General features: G+C 36.2%; 1 protein-coding gene across 1 annotated transcript; it reads right to left on the bottom strand.

Moving 5' to 3' along the window:
* Positions 1-22632: 22632 nt before the first annotated feature.
* Positions 22633-23758, bottom strand: LOC310886246 (feather beta keratin-like). Its single transcript, XM_083810579.1, has 2 exons — positions 23698-23758; positions 22633-23359 (listed from the first exon to the last, which is right to left on the bottom strand). The coding sequence occupies exon 2, from the start codon at positions 23336-23338 to the stop codon at positions 23042-23044; it is 297 nt and encodes a 98-aa protein (XP_083666705.1). The 5' UTR covers positions 23339-23359; positions 23698-23758; the 3' UTR covers positions 22633-23041.
* Positions 23759-25320: the final 1562 nt, after the last annotated feature.

The following is a 25320-nucleotide window of genomic DNA, read 5'->3' as shown; positions in this document are numbered from 1 at the left end:
GGAGTTGATGGGAAACTGACAGTTTTAATGTTTATTCCTATGACAATTAAACTTGAAATTCTTTATGAGTTGTTTATTCTGAAAGTCTTTCTCATAGCTTGTCTTTCTATCCAGTCTTTACTTTTGGATAAAAAGGAATAGTTTAGACCTACATATGTATATATGCAAATTTATATAACAAAACTGAAAAAAATATGCATTCTTAAAACTGGACAGAGGGTTATAGTTGTGAGGAATTCAGCCAGGCTTTTATTGTAGCTAGCAAGGTAAATGCTGGCCTACTTCTTATTAGGAATATGCAGCTCTCTCAGTGTCTAGGGATATACACATGAATACAGATTTGTGCAGGATCAGTTAAACCCTTCAGGAAAAAAAAAAATTGAAGCAGAGTTACTGTTATTGTGATTTTATAAGCTTTCTGATGTCTTTGCTACCAAGTATAGAATTATTATTATTGTATTACTTTAGAATCTAAAATTTCTCTAAGGGGTTCTGAAAGAAGGAGTATGTTGTGTCAGAAACAGTCAAACTCAAAACAAAATACAGCCACCACTCCAAAGAAGTTTCTACTATGAAGATTAGATCAATAAACTTTAATCTACTTCTTTTACCTTAGTACTTTTGTTCAAACCATAGGAAGAATGATGTACTTACAATACCAGAATTAAGCCAGCTGATCTAAAACATTCTATGGCATGCCAATCATTTTCTTCCAACAAAGAAATTACCCACTGCTGGAGTGTCACTTGTGATCCAGGAAACTACTGACAAAAAAATGAAGCACTGAATATAATGCATCGCAGAAGACAGAACTCATCCAGAGAAGGATATCTCAGAAAACGCAGATGAACCTCACCAGAGATCATCACCTTCACCTTTCTGATGAACTTTTCTCCTAAACCCATTTAGCCCTGGATAACTTGTTTTATTCCCCACTGGGGTTAAAAGGGGTCCACCTGGTGTTAAAAGAGAAATGTGAATTGTTTGGTTACCTTGAAAGTTCCGAAGTGAAAATAGTCATGTTGGGTGTAAGGAGAGTAAAAACTTTTTTTTTTTCACTGACTATTTCAGTAGGACAGATTTTCATACTAACTTTTTTTTTAAAATTCATCAGCCAACGAAATGCTAACAGTATGTACTTCTTTATATGATCTTTATCAGATCACCTGAGATCTTCCCTGAACAGTACAAGAAAACAGACACTAAATAGTATGTCCTTTTTTTCAGGACAAAGCACAATCATATCTCAGATTATTTGGTATTAATTACCTCTCCTATCTATTTGTACCTAATGAAGATAGTGGCATAGAACACTGTAATTGCATTTTACTTTCCTTCTTTTTGTTTCCTTAACTTAGGCAGGACTAGTATTTTTCCTAAGAATGCCTGTATTCTAGACTCAGCATGTTATTTTAGTGTGCAGGGAAGCTGGAACCTTTTCAGATTCACAGGAACAAATAAATGCCATGATTTTCAAGAAGGCTATAAAGGTCATATGCAGATTTCATTAAGATTGACAGGAGACTTTACATTGACCTTAATGGAAACCAAATTACGCAGAGAAGCAGGTTATGCTGATTTGCAAGACAGACCATACCCTTTCCACACACATAAGATAGTACTACTTTGGAGAAATTCTTCAAAACTAGAGGGCATATCTCTCTTTCCAGAGAGAAAGAGTGGCAAAGAGAGTTCATACACGGACAATTACAATCGATACTTAAATCTGTGGTTATCCTTTGCAAGATGACTTTTTTTCCATTATTACTGTAATAATGTACACTTAACTCCATTTATAGGAATATTTCAATGGTCCTTAAACATTTTGAATTATTGGAAGTGGTCATCTAGAGACTCATGGATTTCAAGTCCATATGAGATGACTGGATATAGCTTTGTTCTTTCCTTAACTCTAGACCACTAATTTTCACCTCCTTCCCAGAGATCTTAGAAACCTGATTTCATTATTTTATTTCATTAGAAGTTTGTTACTATGAAAACCTTCTGTCCATACCTCCCTTTGAATTTGCCTGATTATCTCCAATATCAAATTGCAGGGTATGGGCTGTCCTACTTCATGGGCCTGAGTGAACAGTGGCAAGCACAGTATCTATGGTCAGCACTGCTGCCAGTCTACTATCAACAATAATAAAAAATGAAAGCTTTGTCTGAGTGTGTGTGGTGGTTTTACCCAGCTGGGCAGCTGAACTCCACCACAACCACTCTCTCACTCCCCCTCCTCAAAGGGAAAGGGGGAGAAAATATGATAGAAAGGGCTCAAGGGTTGAGATAAGGACAGGGAAATCACTTAACAGTTATCATCACAGGCAAAACAAACTTGGCATAGGGAGATTAATAAAGATTATTGCCTATTACTAACAGACTAGAGCCATGAGAACCTAAAAGCAAACCAAAACCGCTTTCCCCCCATCCACCTTCTTCTGCGTCCTCCCCCTGAGCAGCACAGCTGAATGGGAAATGTGACAGTCTATAGCGCTTCACCACTGCCACTCCTTCACGGTCACTCTCTGACCCTGCTCCACGTGGGGTCCCTCCCACGGGATGCCGTCCTTCCCGAACTGATCCTGCGGGGGCTGCCCACAGGCAGCAGCTCTTCAAGCACTGCTCCCACACGGCTCCGTACCTCGGGGTCCATCCCCCAGGAGCAAACTGCTCCAGCACGGGTCCCCCACGGGCGGCAGTTCCCCCCAGACCCCCTGCTCCTGCGTGGGCTCCTCTCCACGGGCTGCAGCTCTGGCCCGGGGCCTGCTCCTGCGGGGGCTCTCCATGGGCCGCAGCCTCCTCCAGGCCACATCCACCTGCTCCACCGGGGGCTCCTCCACGGGCTGCAGCGTGGAGATCTGCTCCGTGTGGGACCCATGGGCTGCAGGGGGACAGCCTGCTCCACCAGGGGCCTCTCCACAGGCTGCAGGGGAGCTTCTGCTGTGGTGCCTGGAGCACCTCCTGCCCTCCTGCTGCACTGACCTTGTCTGCAGGGCTGATTCTCACTCCTCTCTCTCAGCTGCTGTTGCACAGCAGCTTTTTTTTGGTTCTTAAATCTGCTCTCCCAGAGGCACAACCAACATCACTCACGGGCTCAGCTCTGGCCAGCAGCAAGTCCCTTTTGAAGCCAGCTGTATCTGGCTCTTATCTGATATGGAACAGCTTCTGGGCACTGCTCAGAGAGGCCACCCCTGCAGCCCCCTGCTACCAAAACCTTGTCACATAAACCCAATACAGTGTTTCAGGTACTTCTAATATCAGCACAGCAGTGTTTTGGTTGGTTAACTGATGCCAAAGAACCTAACTGAATTCAATGAAATTTTGGGTGTGCTCATTTCCTAGTGCTGAGCATCCTCACTTATGATACTTCACTGAACACATTCAGGGTTTCTTGTGATCAGACCAGTTCTGGAGAGGTCAAACACTGCTTCAGTGTCAGCCTTTGAAATTGAAAGTGCAAGGGAATCCACAGGGAGTCAGGCCTCTCCTGCAGTGAAGAAGGCAAAACACCCTTTGCTCTTTATGTGCTATAGTTTGATTATTGTTTCTTTTGTTTGCACGTTAGTGGGCCTAGTCCTACCCATCTTCCCAGAGAAAAAAAAAAAACTAACTTGAAGTCAAAGAATTTTCTGCTTTTCAGGACCAACAGGTTTGGGCTGAGGCTTCCTTAGTGGAGTGAATAAAACTATCGATCTTGCTTTGTTATACAGAGATATGTGCTCTGTATCAAAATGTAATTTTATTTTATTTTATTTGAGGATATATTAAAACAGTACTTAAGGAAGAAGTAGAATGATCAAAAAATGCCCCAAATTATTCAGATAACGAGTAGATTAATTAGTTTCAGGAAATTTATATAACAGTACATATAAAATGAAATATGTCTAAAAATCCTTAGTATGCTGACTTGTTAGAAAAGCTTTTTATTAAGTTTAATGATCCATGGACACCATAGTCTGTGACAGTGTTTGAATTCAGATTTATTCCTCACTAACTGGAGTTAAATTTTCTGTTAGCTCTATAACAACCAACAATAAACACTCAAGAAATGACAAAACACTACACCACCTCTAACCTCATATTTTAGAAAGAGGAGTTCTGCAGCAAACTAGTGGTAAGCCATACTATTATGGATTATTAAATCACAGTGATTCAAAAAGCTGGTTGCAAAATTCCTGTTGATTTGCTGGAAATCCTGAAGAGTTTTACTTCTATGTTGAAGTTCTGAAAAAAAGCTATATTCCCCAGAGGGTAAAAAAAAAATGTATGGAGCTAAAGGGAGGTTATCTTAAAGGAGATTTGAAACTGTTTTATCTACAAAATGAAAAGTTTGCTTTGTGCCTGGAAACTAAGCACTCATATGGCAGTTTCTGTATTCCTAAATGTAATGCAAAGAGATTGATACTAACATTAATGCAATTCAGAAGAAGAGGTATGAATAAAAATGAGAATTAAAGAATGGAAATATATTCTACCAAAAACTCACTAATAATGTGCTTTTGCTTTTAGAATTCTGCTTTAGAAAAGATTAAGAGCATAATTCACCTCTGTGACCAAGCAGAACTCTGTACAGAAAACAAGGTGGAAGGTTTTAGCTCAAATATGGAGGGGGTGCCAGAGGCTGAGGAATATATTTTGGGACTCCCATGAACCTCTCTGGCATACAAGAATAAGCAGGAGATGAGACACCCAAGGAAGGCAGCAGTGTAGTCTCCCAGCCTGTTTGTCTTTGCTCCCCAAAATGAGAGAGCTTCAAAGTTCACTCTTGCAAGCGTTGTTTCCAAAATAAATGTGAGGGAGCCACACTATATGGGCTCCAAGAGTAAACAGTTTTGACCTGAACCATGTGCAAGCAGATATATGAAAATGGATAGTTGCACCTGAAAAACACATTTTTCACATTTTTTTCAGCATATTATAAGCTACCAAACCCTTGCAAAATCACATCTTCATTTCTGGCCTGAAGTAAGAACATCTTGAAAAGGTACTTGGCCTTAGAATAATATGGAAGACCCAATTAGTAAGGTATAAGCAACCTGTTCTCACATGGAAATTTTAAAGTAAAACTTCTGTGTCTGAGTTTATCATCACTTGTTCCCCTTTTACCAAATGAGAGAAGCACACATTTTCAGGATATGATATATCTAATTTTGAGACAGATGTGTGAGATAAATGTGCTGCCTTTTGGAGGTGACATTTTTCTCTCTCCAGTGATCACTAAGGTGACCTAGGATGAACTAGATCATGTTTTGATGTCTGCTTTGTAGAGAAAAGTTGAGAATAAGTATTTCTCAATTAGATTTTTGCTTTTTCTCCTGAAATAAAATGTTGCAATCCGTCCAATCACAAAGAAATCATGAGAAATATTTTTCTTTAAGACTTATATTTCTCTTTCCCAACAGTATTTTTAAACGTGTTTGCTCTTCAAGAATCAAATCATATAAATTAAAAAATATAATGAAATTGCTTAAAGATAGTTGAAAATAAAGAAACAGCTTTCACCAAATATCACAGTTTTCTCAGAAATGTTAACAAACCTTTTCCCATCTTTTTTTTTTTTCTCGAGCATATATCAGTTTCAGAATACCAGCTCTGAGAGTCCCAAGAAATTGCATTTGCTTCCCTTATTTGTTTAAGAAAAACATTGGATATAACAGACTCTCATCATCATGTTGTATCTTCATTTTCTCAAAGTCCTAATAAAAAAATATCAAGTTCAATTAAATAGGTCATTCATTTACAACTATCAAAGATTCACTATAAAAATCAATTTTTAAAGAAAAGTATGATTTCCAAAACAAGGATATATACAATATATATACTATATGCATACATTTTCTCCCTTAATATATTTTCTAAAAAGGTGATGAAAGAGAGCCAACGGATCTTTCTTTGTTGTTAAATTACTGAAGGAGAAACTGTGGAAACAACGTTAATAACTTCAGTTTATTTTTGCTTTTTAGTGTAATAGGGTTGTGTGGCCCTGTATGAAATACACTTGCTTTGATCATGTTTTAGTCTTTCCCCCTCTTCACTCCATTGTCTTTGCTTGTGTTATAGTGGGGTGAAGGGAAAACTTCATCCAAACCATAATCCTCGATCTTTGGTTGGTTTTGTTGTTGTTGTTGTTGCTGTTGAAAATCGCACTTTCAAATTCATCTTCTTGTCTGAGACTGAGTCTCTTTGAAGTCCTAGGATCCAATGCTAGCACAACTCACAGCAAAGTTAACTAACTGCCTGTTAAGAATTTTGAAGAGTTTTAGACTGTCTTTTTCAAATCTGTTTTCTAGTGGCTGAATCTCACAGGCACTTCAAATTCAGACGAACTAAAAAGCCACTTTTGGTGAACATAGGATAAGCCCAGAACAAACTGGGACCACAAAGACCTTTTCTGATACAGCTTTCCACTTGAGATAGAGGTGTGCTTAAAGAACAGAACAAACATACAAATATGTAAACCAACAAACAGTTTTTGCTATTGACTATGTGAAAAATAGGCTTCACATCACAGGAAGATTACCAGACCTTACTCAGTTCCTCTGTGCTGGTTGCTTTTGTCCATGCTTGATATCTTCATGTCAAAATGCTAGTGATAACATGGAAAACTGTGGTGTAAAAAGTCTACTGATGCAAACTGTCATAGCTATACAGTAGGAAAAAAAGAACTATTAGAGTTTATAAGTCCAGAATTGCTGGTTCAAGTCAATATACTGTCTCTCTTTAAAATAGGTTGATAATATGTTTGAACATATTTCCTAAATTTCTGAACAGATGGGTTTTCCTCTCATAAAAACTTTCTCCAATAAGGAACAGTTTCTTCTTTAAGAAGAGAATTGGTTCATGTCATCCTCAAATCTACATGATATGACTTCAACATGGTTTAGGAAACTTTAACCACAGAATACATTTTTCTAATGAGATTATTTAGTTAATTTTAGAAAAACAAGTTATACAACTAGTTTATTTCTTGATTAAAATACTCATTTCAGTGTATTTAGTAAAGGAAGAGTACATACTAATCCACCAAGTGAAATATCCTGAGGGGAAAAAAATGTTAAATGCTTCTTTTTCCCTAAGAAAGTTCCAATGCCTATGGCATACTCCTAATCAAGATACTGTTTCTCTTAAAAAAAAAAAAAAAGTCTATAAGTTTGGAGAATTCAGTGCAATTCTTAGTGACTATAGCTAGTGGCTATATTCAAATACTTTTAAATGTCTAGAAATTTTCTTGACATAAGTTAAACATTTCCAAAAATGAAAAAAAAAAAAAAATTTAAAGGCTACATTTAATGGATATCTGCCTTAGTTCTGCATACTCTATCAAAACTGTTCTTTGTGATTATATTTTATTTATTGATATACTTTTCTTCTAATAAACTATGGTTTGGTGATTTCAATACAGTAGTCCACAATTCTAAACACTTTTTAATTTTAAGAAGATTTGTGTTCTCCAAATACTAGGCACTTCCTGTATGCAATTATGATAGATAGCAAATGCAGAAAAGCTCTTAGCCTGACTAAAAGAAGGGAAGAAAAAAAAAATTAAAAAGCGGGGGGGGGGGGGGGTAGCAGGAAGGGAGGGCCTTAATTTTTAATTTTTTAATTTTTTCTTTTACCATGCATTCTACCTTTTTCTCAGTCAAAGACTAAATAGAGGCATGTAATGCAAATAATGAAGTAAGTTGTCTTCCTCATAATCAAAACAGAATGAAAATGTTTATACTGCATTTTAGCTTTTAGAATTTACACATAAAAGGCGGGATTCATAAAACATGAAGTATTTTGCAGTGTGACTGTCTACATCTCAGTTAATCATCTGTATTAACTTTAAAGTCAAAGAATAGAAATGGGGACTTCCAAGACATGATTCAACTTACCCTAAACTAGACTTTCAAAATGGGTCAGCTAATCAGAACCCCTATTTTCTCTCTGCATATTCTTTAAGAATTCTAAGAATTCTAAGATTAAGAATTCTAAGACTCAGACATACACAATGTGGGCATTACATTTAGTCTGAAGAATCCCTCAGATTCAACTGAAATGCACGTACTTTTTAAAATAACGTTGATTTGGTTATAAAATGCAATCATTTACTTACTGGTAAGTAATTCAGACTGATTATCATGTTTACCAAAATTTTTACAATATATAATGTAGAACGTTTCTAGCAGTTTATGTTTTGAAATGTACTACCATATGTCCTGACTGGAATATTTGTTTTCTCAGTGTTTTAAAATGATGTCATGTTGTATGTTTTCCTTCTGATCACCACAAGGAATACATTAATGCTTTCTTCCAAAATACCATTTTGTTCCGTATCAGTGCATGATCTGGTCCCTTCTCACAGACTGAGACAAAGACAAAAGCCAACCAAATAGTTAAGTCTTCTCAACTTGGTAGCAGCTGTCTTTCAACATCCTTATAAGTTAACATGATAGCTGACCTTTCTCCTGTAACTTCCTGACAGTGAAGACACTGAATCCTGATATCAGAGCTATAAACATCTTTGGACTTTACAGTCTGTATAAAGCAGAAAGAAGCAACATATCTAATCTATATACAGTCTAATATAGAACTTTTTTTGTTTAAAGCATTAAAAAAAAAGTGACAATAGTATGAACATATTTCATGGAGGTGGGGAAAATATATTATTGATATTATATTTTAAAAACATAACACAAAAAATCTAAGAATATTAAAGCTCAATCACATTTAGATCTAAACACTGCCATTTCACTTTTTATTTTCTAAAATTATTATTGTATGTGAATTATAACAAATTAGAAGAGATGGTGATATGCATGCCTCGTTTCACAGCTGCACTACTTGATGGTCTGCCTGGCCTTGCCCTGATTATTTAAATGAAGGGGAAGATATAGTAATAAAGAATACTGTGCTGTACCTCTGAAGCAGTCCTGCAAAGAATGATAATACATGAACAGGATCTCAGGGTTTTTTCCGTGGTTTCTTATAGTCTGTAAGAAAAATACATAAAAAGTGATAAAACAGTAATGTTTAAAATAAGAAATAAACGCATGTAAAACACAATGTTTTAAAGCTTCCAGCAGTGTTGCAGCATTGTAAAGGTACTGTCTTGCGAACAGTGCCATCTAATGGTTTTCTTGAGAATAGCTGGCATAAGTATTCACAAAACTGGAGGAGCATCTTCATGTTGCATCAGAGCAGGCATCTGAACATTATTAAGAACATTGACGATATACTTATTGTCAGAATCCTGCTTTGTTATAATTTAGAGAAATTACATTTTCAGTATAATCTTATCATTTTAGGCATTGTTCTTACTTTACTGCTTAATGTTTAAACTTGACTTCAATATGAAATAGTCACAGATTGTGTGAGATCTTTATTGGTTTTAAAACTAAACTGCAATCATTTCAGCAGTGAAACCATAAAAAAAAAACTTTTAAAAACAGTAAATAAAAATATTTTTTGATCTAGTGATCAAGAAATAAAAGGTCAGAATGGAAAATGGAGAAGGTATTGATAAGCAGGGGAAAACCTCTGAATTATAGTGTTTACCCATTAGTAGCTAAATGTAAAAATTGAACCACAATAAGCATTTACTCCTTCACTACTTCTATCTTCCTTTAACCATAACATACATATAAAGGTACTTCTTACTTCATTATTTAATTTCAAGTTATTCTTGGCTATGCATCTGTATTTTCAGTGTAGTGATTTTCATAGAATTTAATATGGAAAAACAACCTTTATATACAGAAGAAATACCATAGCAGGAACATGTCTCTATTGCACTAAGATGATTTAAAATAAACAGAACAAGAAGTTTCCTACAGAGCTCTAAGCCACCCTATAGGTTTCAGTATTCCCGTCACAGAATTCTGTAAAAACCTGTAGGGATGATAACATTCTCTTAAGCTGTATAGCATTTTTTTCACCTGCAGTCACAAAGAAAAACAAGGATGATCACCGTAATAAAACTACAGGCCATGTTTTATGAAGCTATAAGCACAAGCTTCAGCCACAAAATAAGCTAGCTGTCTAGCTTACCCAACAGACAGACACATTTCCAGACCCTATAAAATATCTCTGAGCTTCTAATTATTAAAGTACCAAGCTGTGACCTGTGTAGTTCAGGTAATTGAGTGAGTGTCTTATAATGATGTGTACTTGATGCTACCAATACCTATGTTGCAATATCTAGAGGAACTTCCACAGCATTTAATGAGTTGTAATTATGGTTGACCTTGTTCTTGAGGGCATGGGCTGTGCATGCATTGTAAAACAAAATTCCATCATAAGATTTCTGTTAAAGGATCTCCAGTGCTCTGCTCTCCTTACAGTGCAGAACTCCCATTATTGTTAGTACAATATGCAAAAAATACATGCATATGAAAAAAATCAGATATAGGTCATGTCTGCCAGACCATAGAAATGGAGGTCTGGAAGATATATCAAGAGACGGGAGAGTGAAGTACATTCTACAGTCTTCTCAATAGCTTTTTTACTGTCTTGTTCCATTTTTAAACTTAGACCAATATTCCTAATCCTAAATATAAAACTGTTTTTTCCTTCAGATGAAACTAATGTCTTATTGTTCTTCCCTGTACTTACTTGCTAGATACAGGGAATAACTCAACATTTCCTAATAGAGACAGTCTTAAACGCGTGAAAGATCAAATCATGGAGACCATGCCTTCTCCCAGTTAATGCTTTCCAAACTTTTTAGTATCTTTTAGTTTTCTTTTGAATTCTGTCTAAATTGAGTACATCTTTTTAAAATTGGGTGACCAAAGTTGAAAGAATACTCTATCTGAGGCTTCTTCTATTCTAGTTAAAGTGTGATAATGAATTTCTTCTCATGATTCACATGCAGTGTTTTAGCTAATGCATGTCAGGATGAAAATTGCCTGTTTTACAGCACACTGAAAGGATGACTCATTTTTAGTTTGTGTTCAAGGATGATTTCAAAATTATTTTTTCTAGTAGTGCTGCCCATCCATTTTTTCCTTTATACATATATATATATTATTACTTTTTATTTATTATTATTATTACTTTACTAAAGGTCTTTGCTGAGGCTCACTTTATTCAAACCTTGTGGTGACCACTTTTACTTCCAGTGTGATTCCTTCCTCTGTATTGTAGCAGCGCAAATTTTGGAAAAGTATTTTTTATTTGGGCACTCAAGCTAATAATGAATTTCTCAGGGTGCCATGCAGGTCAGTTGCTCCCAGGAGCCAGGGTCTCCCCATGGGTGGGCACAGCAGGGACTCACAGCCAGGACCTACTCCACCACCTCAGCGAGGAGCCACAGCCCTGGGCTCCAGGCACCTCCCTGGGGACAGGACAAGGCCAGGAAGGGAAATCAAATCAGTAAGCAAGTCAGTCAAGTCACAGTCAGCAGGAACAAGGCCAGGCAGAGATACAGCTCAGGCCAGAAACAAGGGCCTTGGCTAAATTGCAACTCCCGAGGGCTAGAAGAGGGAACATGCCCAGCTTCTCCCACCTCTCTTCTACCACTTTTCCCCAACAGTCTGGCTAACAGGTCTAGACCTGTATGCAGGCCACCAAATCCCTTTCTGGGCATAATGGGGTGCTCCAGACCCCAGCAGAAGTGCTGATCAGAACTGGGGCCTAGGACACAGTTGCTTGTGACCTCACCTAAAACTCACTTCCACTTTGACCAAAAGTGACCAAACACTATTCTTTGTCTATGTCTTTACAACCACATTTGTGCACTTACTTTGTGGTGACATCATCAGCATAATGATATTTTGATTCACTATGACTAATTTCTTTGTTGAGAAGAAGCAATATGAAGAGCCTTTCTTCATGTTGAAGTGCACTATGAAGTTCATTTCTTTTTGACCCTATTGAATAAGCAGGTTACAGACACAAACAAACAAGTTACACTGGCTTATGGTTTAAATATCATGGAGTTTTGATCACTTTATTAGGCTTCAATTGCTCAGAGGTTGACATCTTAGCAAGGTGTTCTAGTGTCTTAACAGGAATTGAATTTTAACCACTAGTTCTGTGACAGGCACGCAGTCATGTGGGTCTCAAGGTAAAAACAGATCCTGAAGCAAGTTCTGCACATATTTAGGAGTGACTCAGTTGGGTGTCTTTTTGCTGTCAGGCATCAGCATCTCTTGAGTGAAGCAAAGAAATTCTAATGATGCCGTTTGAAAAACAGGCATTGGGCAACCACTGCATGGCTTATGTTTACATCATTGTCATTTATAGAATGATATGAAGTTTTATTTAAAAAAAAAACTAATAAAGCTGTGGCGGTTTTTAAGTAGTAAATCACAGAAGGTGTGTTAGTTAAGTGATCAATACATCAATAATTCAGATACCTAAAAAGAGAAATCTGTTTATAGCTAGGTTATTTACTCAAAACCCTATCATCTCTCATGTTTTTCCACCAGTCATTTCCACTGTTTTTTTTGTTTGTTTGTTTGCTTGTATTTTCTGGCATCCCTTGTGATGTCTCTGACTTTACTCCGCATTTTAAAATTTGTATATCGTTTATTCCCTCCACCTTCTATATCACAACTTTGTCCCTTTTTCCCTTTTTAACTTAATACAGACATTATTTTATGAAGTCATGAGCCCTGGAACCTCCATACCTTTGCAGTAAATATTTAATCTGAATGTTCCTTCAAAATGGGAAAACAAAACCTGTAAATATTTTTTCACGAGATTTTCTGAGGCTCTTTTTCCCTTAGTGAAACACTGTAATGTAATGCAACCTTAAATATCTTGATTAATGCTGCCATCTAACGTCCATTGGAGAGATTAAAAAACATTTCATTCAAGCACATGCAGTGTTCCAGCTCCCTGACCTATTTAAGGCCTATGTAGATTTTTCCTAGACTCTGCTTCAGTGCAGATATTCAGTGAAGTGTTAAACAGTGCACTTACTAGAAATGTTTTTTGTCGTGTTTTTTGTTTTGTTTGTTTGTATTGTTTTGTTTTGCTTTTCTTCCACACAGGAATATCTAGATAAAAGAACAATAATATAGATTAAAAATTTGCAATTTAATAGGCATATGAATTTATTTATCTTAATACTTTTTATATGCTTGGCTTCCTTCAATATCTGTCTTTCCCACCAGCAGTTTATACAGAAAGATTTTTTTTTTTCTTATAGTCTGTGAAAAGAAATAAAATTACAGACAAATACTATTCATTTTGCAGGGTCAAGACCTGGCCCATCTCAAAAGTTATAAAATTACTTCAGTCATAAGGTTTTTTATTTTAGAATAAATTTAAGGCACAAATGTTCCAGCACTTACATGATAAGAAATCTGTCTTAACAGTTCATAAATCATATTCTTTTTCTCCTAGAATTACTTTATTCATGTCTGCACTTGAGGTTAGAATGCTAAACAAATATATCTCAGGAGTCTTTCAATAACATCTGCTTTTCTCCATTGATTTTATAGGTAGTTAAACATTAGTTTTAAGAGATCTGGATCCTAAAACTTGAAATGCCTTACTCCAGCAAACAGAGTTCCAGCTAGATTGTTTTTACCACTAAGAGGATGTGCCATAGATTATGAGTATTTCCCTACCAATCAGTGCCGCATTATTTGCATTAGTTTAATGTCAGTGTACGGTTTGGCAGGCCGCAAGTTTGGTGTAATGAAGAGAAATGGAAGTTCTGAGCCTCTTCTTGTGCACAAACTGGTTGACAGATCATAAAAAAGCATGTCTCTGGATGAATATGAAAAGTCTGAGCAGAATCCACTCATTATCCTCCTAAAGATGTTATATTTTTTTTTCATTTCACAACTTTCTCATCTCTAAGGACATTATTAGTCCTTCTCCTATAAATCACATCTTTCTCCTGAGATGAATTCCCTAGAAATCCAATCTTTACTCCAATTGCTCTATTAGTAAACAACATAGATGCTGCCAGTGCAGCTGCTTGTCATCAAAAAGTCACCCTCCCTAATTCATGCAGTTTGGGATTAAAAATGGGATATATTTTCAGAAAGTCTAGGTTATATACACTTCTGTAATGTCAGTGGAGCAGTTTTATAGAATTATACTGTGGGTCAACTTAGCTATAAACCAAACTATTTTACATACTTTTAGACCTATTCATAATACTGTGGATCATTATCACTGTGCTAAACAGCTCCTGAAAAGTAACGAGTAAAATAGTTAAATAGTTCAGTGCATTGAATAACTAGGCTTTCATTCAGATATGTTTATTCCTTCCCCTCCAACAACCACCAAAATGAAACCAGCGTAAGGAGCAATTCATAGAAGAAGAGATGAGGAAATGGCTGTTTCTACACTTAATTCCAACATTTTTTTTCCACAGTAATGAGAATCAGCTGCCAAATGAGAAGACTGTGACAGGCTCAAAGAGAGGACTGGATGAAAGAGATGAAAAAGACCTCATCTAGCTAAAATCTAGGAAAACCTTTGATGTGATGCCAAAATGACAAGTTGTTCATTTAACTGAAGAGGCTGACATTAGTAAATGAATTAACAAATGAGATGAGCTTAGTAAATAAATCCATAAATTAACTAAGGAACTGGGTAAAGCAGAGGTGGCAACAGGTTACATGGAAAGGGATGTTTCTCCAGCCAGGTTGAAAAAAGGTGACAAATAGATTTTCCAGATCAATGCTGAAATTGATTTTATTTAATATTTTGATTATAATAGACCTACACAAAAAGTCAGTATCTATAGGTAGAATCTGAATCTTAAATGAAGACTCGAGATGTTCAGTACCGAATGTATCAATACTGAGGGCTGGACTAGTAAAATAAGAAGGTATACATCAGAAATGTTAGATTAAACATTTAGAGACCAACACAAGACAAATGATATTGTGACCTGAAAATTTAGCAGCCTACCTAAACTGACAAGAAGAAAAACAATTATGTTTCCCTGGAAGCTCTGAGTTGCCAATGTAGTATAGACAAAGCAAATATAATCCTTCTCGGCTACAGAAATATTAGTTCTGCTGTCCTACTGAGAAAGTGGGATATTGCACATAATTCTGATAAACCCATTAAAGAAAGAAGAAAAAGAAAAACTTCAAATAGATACAGAGGAGATCCTGTGGGCTTAGGAAGATGAGGAAAGAAACCCAAAGAGCAGGCTTACCTAGTTTTAGCGAAACAAAGTCTGAGAAAGAATATAATTTGTGGCCCTTCACTTCTTTCACCGAGGGGCAAGAGAAAAAGAAGAAAAAAAAAAAGCGGGGGGGGGGGGGTGGGGATTATAGTGAAAATTAAGGCCACTTTGCAGTCACGAGAAAGAAGTAGGACTTAGAGGCAGAATTTGACTGCTTTATCTAAAATTTGTATTGCAATATCATATAAATGGCATCCTAGAAGTGCATACTGTACGATTAGCTCAGAAATGGACTCCTAAAATACAGTAGTGAGTGTATATTTCTAACATTCACACATTAAAATAGAGGCTGTATGGGGTACTGTACTGCCCAGGTCCCACAAACTCAGACAAAAACGTATCTCCAGAATGAATGCAAGGACTGAGATTATTCAGGGAGTCCTTTTATCATCATAAGCTGTGGTCATGAGAATACAACTGGAATCACTTTATGTGAATCAACAAATCCAAAGCAATGAATGTAGCTATGCATTCACTTTTGGACCATGTTAGGCCTTTTATATTTTTTGTTTACAACTTGGCATTCTGAAGCATCAGATAAAATCAACAGCTTTCACATTCACCATACAGGACTCTGAAATGCCATGAAACACTATGATGAGCAAGAATGAATACTGCACAATTAACTTCATTTATAGACACATTCTGTCCATGTAAGTCCATTACATACAGACTATGCTTTTGATATTGTCCTTCTTTTATGCAGAGAATGCAAAGAGATGAACATTTTTCTGTGTTTATAGCTGTGATGCTAAATTATTTTTAAGCCCTTTGTTAGCTGTGTGTAAACAACGCTAATGACAATGGGTTGACAGACAAGTAAATAAATGAAACCTTTCCTCTGTTATTAACAGTTGTTTAATCAACTCTAAGATTAATTTAAATATGACATTGATAAATATAATTACTAATCTAAAATCTATCTACAACTATTAATTTCTCCTTTGTATATGCATATAGAATGTAGGTCACTGGAACTCCCATCTGACTTTGATGTTTTTGAATTTAGTATAAAATAAGATAATCACAATTATTGCTATGGAATCAGTACATCTGACTACATATACCTATAACTAAAAGTGAGTAAGTGGATATCTCCTCATCATCTAAGTGTTATAAGAATTTGAGGGAGTTATAAAACCAGATTTTCTAGGTATTTATGTTTTACTTTCTGAATGACATATGAATTTACCATAGATTATTTATTTTTCTGAGTTAATTTATTGTGGTGTCCAATGAATCTCAGAAGAAAAAGTCACAATAAAATCCACTAACATCATTCTGAAAATGACACTGAATTTCAAACATCTCACTGCCTTTTTCTATGAAGTATGTTGGGATATACTGCTTTATACAGATGCAAAATATTACATACATCAGAGTAGCATAGTAGTAGATAACATATTCAACTGAAAGAAAAAAAGACTTTCAGCATCAATATCTTTATAATTTTTGAAAACTCAGGTTACTGATATGCTGATGATATACCTAAGAGTTCAGCCATCAAATTGAAGTATTACAAAGGGAAATACTACTGTACTGCTAAAGAGCAGTATATCTCCATATACAAAATGGCCCAGGTATTTAATTCCCTGAAATCAGTGGCAAAGTACTAATTTACATCAGCTGAGGATTTGGATTAGTATGAAAGTTGGAACTGAAAATATTCAATTGTTTTTTTAAAGAGAGAACTATTTTAAGTTGTCTAGTTAACAATAACTTCATATATCTCAGTAATACTGTTTTTAGTCCTTCGATTTCCTGAGATGACTGCTGACAAGATGACATATTTGTTTGCTTGTTTGTTTTAAAGAACACTTGTAGGAGAGGAGAATGGATCATATAGGACAAATAATGCCTAATCACTACTTCCTAATTTCTCCAGATTTCATGTTGGACTAATATGCTGGATAACTGTTTTTTGTGGTTTTTTTTGAGTTTTTAAGAGAAATACCATTCTGACTGTGGGGTTTTTCTTTACTGTGAAGTATTTTTTAATTGATTGGAAAAAATGTAGGATTTTTTTTCCTTTATTTTGTAATTATTCTTTTAATAATACATTTTTTCCTTTATTTTGTAATTATTTTTAATAATAAATTATTCAAGATTCCTCTCATCACAGAAAACAAAAAATTGAAAAACTTACATCTTGGTGTCCTGAACTGACTTTACTAATGCTATTGATTTATCTTAAGTGCAGGTAGTTTTGACCAATGCACTCTATATTTTGTTGTTATGCTAATTAATAAAACTGTAATTGATATAAAATGTAATGTATTATCTAACTTCCATCATTACTTGATTGTAAAAAAAGATAATAAAATAAAATAAATAAAATAATAAAGTAAAATAAAACAAAACAAAACAAAACAAAACAAAACAAAATAAAATAAAATAAAATAAAATAAAATAAAATAAAATAAAATAAAATAAAATAAAATAAAATAAATAAAAATAAAAATAAAACAGAAGAAAAAGAAACTATGGATCCAGTCGGTTGCACTCATACTTCATATGAGATCAGAGCTGAATTCTAAGCAGACTGCTCTTTGATCTCTCTTGTCCAGGTTACCCTGACTACAAACTATATAGCCAGGAATAGCCATACAATCTAGTGATGTGGCTGATCAAAGAGTACATGAGCCATGAGTTAACATGATGATGAGCAAGCTGAGAAGACTTTTTCAGTACTTGGTTTGGAAAAGAGGGAAGACTTGATTTCCTTCCTTTTCTCAGTGTCCTTTCAGTTCTTATTTACACCTTGGAACATTTGGAAATTAGGTTTAACACAATCAACTGTAAATATCCAATTTGAGCATTAAATTATTATACTAACCTTTCACACCTGGAAACGTGATATTAAGGTCACCTAAGGTAAAACATCAAAATAAATTGGTAGACGGATCCAATAACTACTTTTAGCCAGAATGCAAAAATATATTTTAAGTATAGCTGGGACTTATATTACACCAAGACTCAGGAATAAAATAGACTTCAGTAATCTCACGGCTTTTGGTACAAAGTGCCAGCTTTCAGCAGACGTGTTCATGTTCATAAGAGCTCCAGTTCATCTTGTGTTTTGGTCATTTTCTCTTAGAAGATAGTAATGCATTTTCAAAACAAACAAACAAACAAACAAATATATATATATAATAGTTGACAGATTAGTGAATTGTACTCTGAAACATACTTTAAAATTTCTGTTACATTTAGTATCTGTACAGAATCATGTTAACAAAGTATTTACACTATAGAAACCAGTACCAGCTTCTCAGCATCTCTTAATAGTGTAGCTTCCCTGGCCTACTGTAAAAGGAAAGACAGTTTATAAAGAAAATAATGTGTTTCTTCTAATTTTCACAAGACTTCAAACAAACTGCAGGTACTTTGCTCTTGGTACAGAGACAAAACATGAAACACCTCAGCTCCAAAGGGAAATGTTTCAGAAAGTTGTGAGAACAATGGGATATCCTGGAAATTGTTCGATGGACTTCACAACAGTGGAGACAAGTAACAGCTGCTGCAATTAAGGAGTCCAGTGGAAGGAAAGTGACAAAAATCAAACTGTGTATCCTTTTTGATCTCTGTACAATTCTGATATAGAAATAATAAACATACAGACCAGATTCTATCACTGTGTTGTAGAGTTTCAGGATCCCATCATGCATATCTGCAAGACAATTAATGCTTTGGATCATATTGCCACCATTAGCTCTGACTTTAAGGTAATTATTTGGTCCACTATATAGTGTGTGATGCAGTATAAAAATGGATTTGTGCTTTGACAAGGCCTGCACATAAAAATCTCACTGTTTGTGGTTTTAGTTGTATTATAAACAACATTCAGAATATCCCTTTGCTTTTTATAAGACTATGTAAGTTATGCTTTGTTTAAAATAAAAGCTGGTTACAAAAATTCTGACAAGTCAGAAGAACATGAAGAAATATGGAATAGATGGAAATTCAAAGTTTCTATTTCAAAATCTACCAAAGAAATTATTAACATCCTTCTTCTTTAAGATCCTGAGCTGTTCTCTTGATCCAATTTTCATTAATTTTTATAATATAGATTTTCAATTGCTAAGGAATTTTAAATTGAACTCTTACTATTTTTACCAATTCCATTTAAACAAATTTCTGGGATTAGTCCATCTCATGTTATTTTCTTTAAACAAATCTTTGATATTTTCCCTACTCCACTTCCTGTTTACTATCTTTCTAGTGAAAGAATTTGGCAAGTATCACATGCAAACTATTCAAATCTATACAGAATTATTAGGTTTATTATTCACCAAATGAAAGTTGAAAAGTTTGTATCCACCTTAACTATTTAATTGTTAGTGCAGTTCAGCTATCTATCAAAACTGATAACTCTATTACTATCTAAATCTGACCTGGAGAACCCACAGATGAGATCCCATGCAGGCAGTGACAGAATTACTGCCAGGGATGATTTCAGATATGCTGAATACATGTTCCTTCTAGTAAAGTCATGCACACCACAATTCTAGAAAATAAATTTTGTTTCTTTTTCTTTTCCTCTTCTTCTTCAAAAACAACCAAGAAAAATCTAGAGTCCTGGTCTAAAAAATAGACTTTTGTCAGTGATAATCCAGTATCTATTCCTAAATTTAAATGCAGGAAGAGGAATCCACACAAACTGTCTTAATATATGAAAACTTTTGAAATTACACCACCAATTGGCAAGGCAATGTAATTGCCTAGTTATTTGATTCAGTGTGTTTTCCCTCTGTCTCACTAGATGGCAGACTCAATAGGCCTTGGCTTGAAAGGAGTATCCCTTCAGGGGTCAGAAAGAAGTATCATTCTTATATAAAATGTTGTTCAAATACCCAAATATAAATGCTTTTTGAGACATCCACTTAAGCTGAACCAATTCATGAATACTCAGCCTCAGGCTACTGTGAATTATTCAACAGCATAACTTCCCAAGACAGTCTATATCTGGTGGATTTTTGGCGCGTGTCCACTTCACAAATCCTGTGCAAAAGACTCACTCTGTAGTACATATTACACAAAGAGTAGGTCTTAACCTTAAAATAAGCAAAAGTACTTTCAGCATTTTTTATGGGCTTTCAGTCTCACATATATAAAAACCGTCCTTAAATGACACTGAAAGAATAAAAATAATGGTGGATACTCTCTTAGCTGGAAAAATCAAACAGCAAAAGTGATTTGTTTTGTTTTGTTTTTTCCCAATACTATATGAATTTTTAGAGATTATTCATAACATAAAAATCTTGAAATTAAAAAATAATAATAATACATATTTTGGAGTTAAAACTAAGAAGAATTAATAAATTGGTTCCATGCAAAGAGTATGGGACTGAAAAGATGTGTTAATTTAGTGCTCCCATGCTCCCACTCTGGGTCTGCAACCATTATCTGATAAACAGGTTTTAAACTGAACATTTTGTAAGTTGCCAGTGTGCCCAAACACCCATTATTGCTAATGGAAGCTACCTACACGCTCACTAGTTTGTTGTGGATTTTTTTTTCATTTCCTTGAAAAGTACATTATCTAAAGCACTTAGCACTGTGGTAGCTAATAGCAAACACGATTTAAACAGAAACGCACTGATAATGTGTAAAAGGGATCTTAGCTTGTCTGTTCTACGTGATTCCATGCTTCTGTCTTCTTCTCTCATTTTTTTCCATGATGTGAAACATGTTAATTTACAATGAATATATAAGCTATTAAAAATAAATAAATAAATAAATAAATAAATAAATAAATAAGGCAAGATTACCATGAGAAACAGCTTATTGCTCAGATGGGGAAAGAACTACGATTTATGGTCATGGCTTGGATGTTTCATGTTGCCCATTTTAAAGCTGTGTAGCTCCACTAATAACATAAATTTGTAGTGTTACCAGTGAGACGGGAGCCTGACCCTGTTTAAGCAGAAAATAATTGTCCTACCAGCCTCAGCCTGTGTGACCCAAGGCACTCTATCCACAAGGGGGCTCTCCTAGTAATACAGGCAGTTATCCAAAAATCTTCATACACCCTATACAACACTTTCTTCAGTCAAACTGTATCACTAGAACTGGACAAAAACTCATATCATTAGCAGGAGAAAATGACAAAGTTTTATTTGTTCTTTTTATTTAATCCCAGGGAGAACAGGTTTGTGTGATATGTACATACACTTAGACATACCAGCAAAGGAGACAAGCTACCACATCACCTACAAGTGGCCATGCCTTCAAGAAACCGTATCTTTTCCAACATTTTTATGTGAATATACTTATATTACATCTGTGTGTGTATCCCTTCTTCTAGTAGTCAATTTTATCTCTGATCTTCCCCTTTTCTGAAGGCAGGATAGAGTCAGAAATCCCTATTACATGCTATTTACAAAGATAACTTCTCAGACAAGCTGCTGTTGCTGCTGGAAATGAACCAATGTTAACTGCCTTGCCAGGCTGTTCCCATAAAATAAAGGAAAAAAGAAAAAAAGAAAAAAGGTAGAGATGGAAACAATCTTAATTCAGGTATCTTTTGGTGCCAATCTGTTTATTTGCAAAGGAAAATTACAGAGTATCCTCTCTTCAAACAGAATAAACAATAGCAGGCCAGCTCTTTATTCAAAAACCCAAGTCTGTTTTGTAGTCAGTTCTATGCCTAAAAGAAGCTCACTCTGTCTCTCTCTTGGCTTCCTCCCAGAGCAGCACTCACACTGCTTCCCTCACTGTCAAGTTGTTTTCAGACCCACAGAAATATGCCCTGGCGTCGTACTTGCTTACACATAGATATAGATGCGTAACCACAAGCACTGCTTTGTTCGTTTAAATTTAAATATTGCAGTTATCATTTCCATGTGTACAAAAGGAAACCTCTCCAGCTGCTTAGGTAAGCTCCTGTTCACAACTTGTTATGCTGATCTGTGTCTGGGCAAAAGTGTCCTACCATGTCAGGCACCAATAAAGAAAAAGCACTTAACTGCACCCTCAAATAGCTTGAATAAAACAGCGATAAACAGGTTATTCTGTGCATGAAACTGGCAGGAAAAAAATGTAACACCATGAATTACATCTCTCCACAATATCTATCTGAAGCCATATATTTAAAATCTGTTAATTATTTTGAAATAACTATGTGAAATTCAGCCAGCTCATGAAAAATAGATGATCTAATTTCTGTTTAATTGTTACATTAAAAGTAGAGGAGACTTACTGGAAATTACAAAAAGGTATTTTCTTAAGAAAAATTCTGTCTCTTACTTTTCTTTTTATCCTTTATTACTTCTATGGAATAACGGTGGATAGAGGAAAGTAATCATCTCCCTTGAGGGTAGCTAACTCCTCCAGCCAGGAAGGAGGTCCACATTAGGAGCATATCCACCTACTCTTTTCCACTCCAAGATACTGTATTTCCCCCTGGACTGCTTGGCTGGGCATCCCGATAGCAAAAGGAACATGAGGAGACTCAGATTACAATGCAGCATAAATTTTAATGGGTATGAAGAAGGAATCAAAGCAGTGAATGCTGGAAGGAATCTGGTCCAGGCTGCCACAAGGGCAGCTGGCAGTCAGACACCCCTTCACCACATGCGATGCATGTCTTCCTCCCTCATGTGGCAAGAGGGAGAAGGAACAGGACACTTTCTTCTGGATGAATCCATGGCACAGGACAGCAGGAGACAACAAGGACTCATGATGCAGAGAAGAAAGCGAGAGAAGAAGATATCTGTTGGCCGTGTTTCCAGACAGTACAGGCTGGCACCCTGCCTTCCCTCTCTGCTCTGCAGGAGGGCACAAGGGTGCTCAGCCCATCTGGAAACCCTGGCCAGCAGCTCCATCCTCAGTTTGTCATCTGGCTTCAGGCTTCCCGGTTGATGCACTCACTGGACTTCCTTGTGGGCTTTAGCAGGGCAGGCACCTTCTGCCATAGTACCTGCCACCAAAGCCAGAGAGGCCGAAGCCCCCAGAGGAGATGGGCACTCCCTCAGCACTCAGGATGCTGCCAACAGCAGCAGAGGTGGTGGATCCCACGGCAGTGTTCTGGGGGAAGGAGCTGAGGATCGGGCCTGGCAGGGTAACCACCACAGGAGACGGTTCAATCACCACACGGGAGTCCTGGCACTGCCGCACACAGGGCTCGTTGCAGCTGTTGGCAAGAGGGGTCGGGCCGCAGGGACGGCACAGATCATAGCAGGACATGGCTGCGGGATGGAGGTGCACCTGGGAGAGAGGGCAGGGAAAGCACAGGCAGCATGTGAGCAGCAGCCTGACAGCCTGCTCAGCAAGACAGTAGGCATAGGCTGGGGAGCAGGGACAGGCTGTGCAACAACAGAAAGAGGCTTGGGAGCTTAGGTCCTCAGGGACCCCCACAATGACAGCCCAAGACCTTCTCCCACCTCCCCCCACAGTGGCAGGCAGAACAGTGATGGAGGGAGCAGAGTCAAAAAACAAGGATCACACCAAGACCTACACGGAAGCAAAGACTTGGTCGAGGCCAGAAGACCAAGAGGATAAAGCAAGAGAAAGAAGAGAGTGAGGAGAAGGCAACTGCAGCTCACCTTGTTCACAAAGGAGGAGAAGGCAAGAGAAGTCGATGAGGAAGCCTGCTGTTGGACGGGCTTTTATAGTGCTCCAGACTGCCCCAGGTCCAGAGACACCATTTGCACTTGTAATGTGTTTACGTACAAGCTCATCTTGTATGCAAAGCACTGAAATTAAGTAAATGGGAACACTGTTTTATGTTCCCAGTAATGCTACCTTTTAATTTCCCTGTTCATGACATGCCTATTTTGCCACAGAAGCTCCTTTCAAGTGACAGGATTAGAGACCAAAATATTTCCATTGGAAATGATACATCAGCACAGGAAAATGATGCAGCCTGCGATGAGGGGTATCCAACCACAGGATTTGATGACAGCCTCATAACCTAAGGGACTTGCTTTGAGGATTTTAAAAATGCTTAACACACATTTCCTTCCCATCCTAAAATACAAGGCAAGACTTGAAAACACTTTCCTATGACAGGGGTGGCCACCACCAAAGCTTCACATAATACATAACTCTGTCTAAGTATGAACTTGCCATTCAGGTTGGATACCCTGATGGCATTTAGACTGTCTGCAGTCTAACATCAGGAGAAATTCACATGTTGTTTGGAATTTCTTACATTGCTTAGCTCTCATTTAAAGTCTTTGTCTTTTAGAGTTAATCTTTTGCTACAGTGATGTGTATGTGTGACTAGCATAGGACACTACTTGGGGGACACCTCACCTATCATGTCCCTATTCTCCCCAGAGTATTTTTTTTCTTTTTTTTTTTTAATTTTTGACCCTCCTGTTAGGTCCTTGTACCTGCACAGAAGGCAGTGGGCTTTGGTTGTGGGCATATCTGCTGACTTCAGGATATTTCTCTGTGTTAGATCTCTGTTATGATGCCATGTAAACTTTTATGCCTTCTCAGAAACAGTGTTTCTGCATAGGATAGTCTTCTAAGTTGTAGATTAGGGTAGATAGAGACATGGACCCAAAAAGTGAAAAAGGTAATTTACTGCTATCAGTGTAAAAATAAAAATAAAATAAAATAAAATGAAAAAATAAAATAAAATAAAATAAAATAAAATAAAATAAAATAAAATAAAATAAAATAAAATAAAATAAAATAAAATAAAATGTACTATTAATTGAAGCCTTCTGACAATTACTTTCATAGCTGACTAAAATAGGATCATTTGCTTTTTAATGTTTATTTGCATTTTTGCATTTTTATACTAAATCTTATCAATACTCAGTCTTGTTTACAGAATTAAACAATTTCTTTGCCAGTGTTCTAGCTCTAGCCCTCTACTTTGGTATTGTTTTTGATTCATCACCATAGTGTCTGACAGAAGGTCAGTTTTCATATGATTTTTGAGATACTCCACCTCAAAATCAAACAGTCTTAGATACCAGCTTCCAAAAAATCTCCCATCTAAATACTAAAACTCCTGTACTGAGGGAGAAAAAAAAAAAAAGAGAGAGAGAGAGAAAAGGAGAGGAAAAAAAAAAAAAGTACTTCTGTACTTTTTTTTATAGTCTCTTTAAGTTAAAAATATGTCTAAACTACTGTATTAAGAATGCTTATGCTAGGAATGAGGGAGTAGGAGACAAATTTACCTTTTGTTATATTCATCTTTACTTTGCTCA

The sequence above is a fragment of the Anser anser genome (genome assembly GCF_964211835.1).
Source record: "Anser anser genome assembly, chromosome: 1".
NCBI lineage: Eukaryota > Metazoa > Chordata > Aves > Anseriformes > Anatidae > Anser > Anser anser.
Note: the sequence above shows the minus strand (reverse complement) of the source record. Positions and strands in the feature narration are given on the sequence as shown.

Coding starts and splice junctions, on each gene's coding strand:
- LOC310886246 (XM_083810579.1), bottom strand. CDS start 23,338: ATGTCCTGCTATGATCTGTGCCGTCCCTGCGGCCCGACCCCTCTTGCC.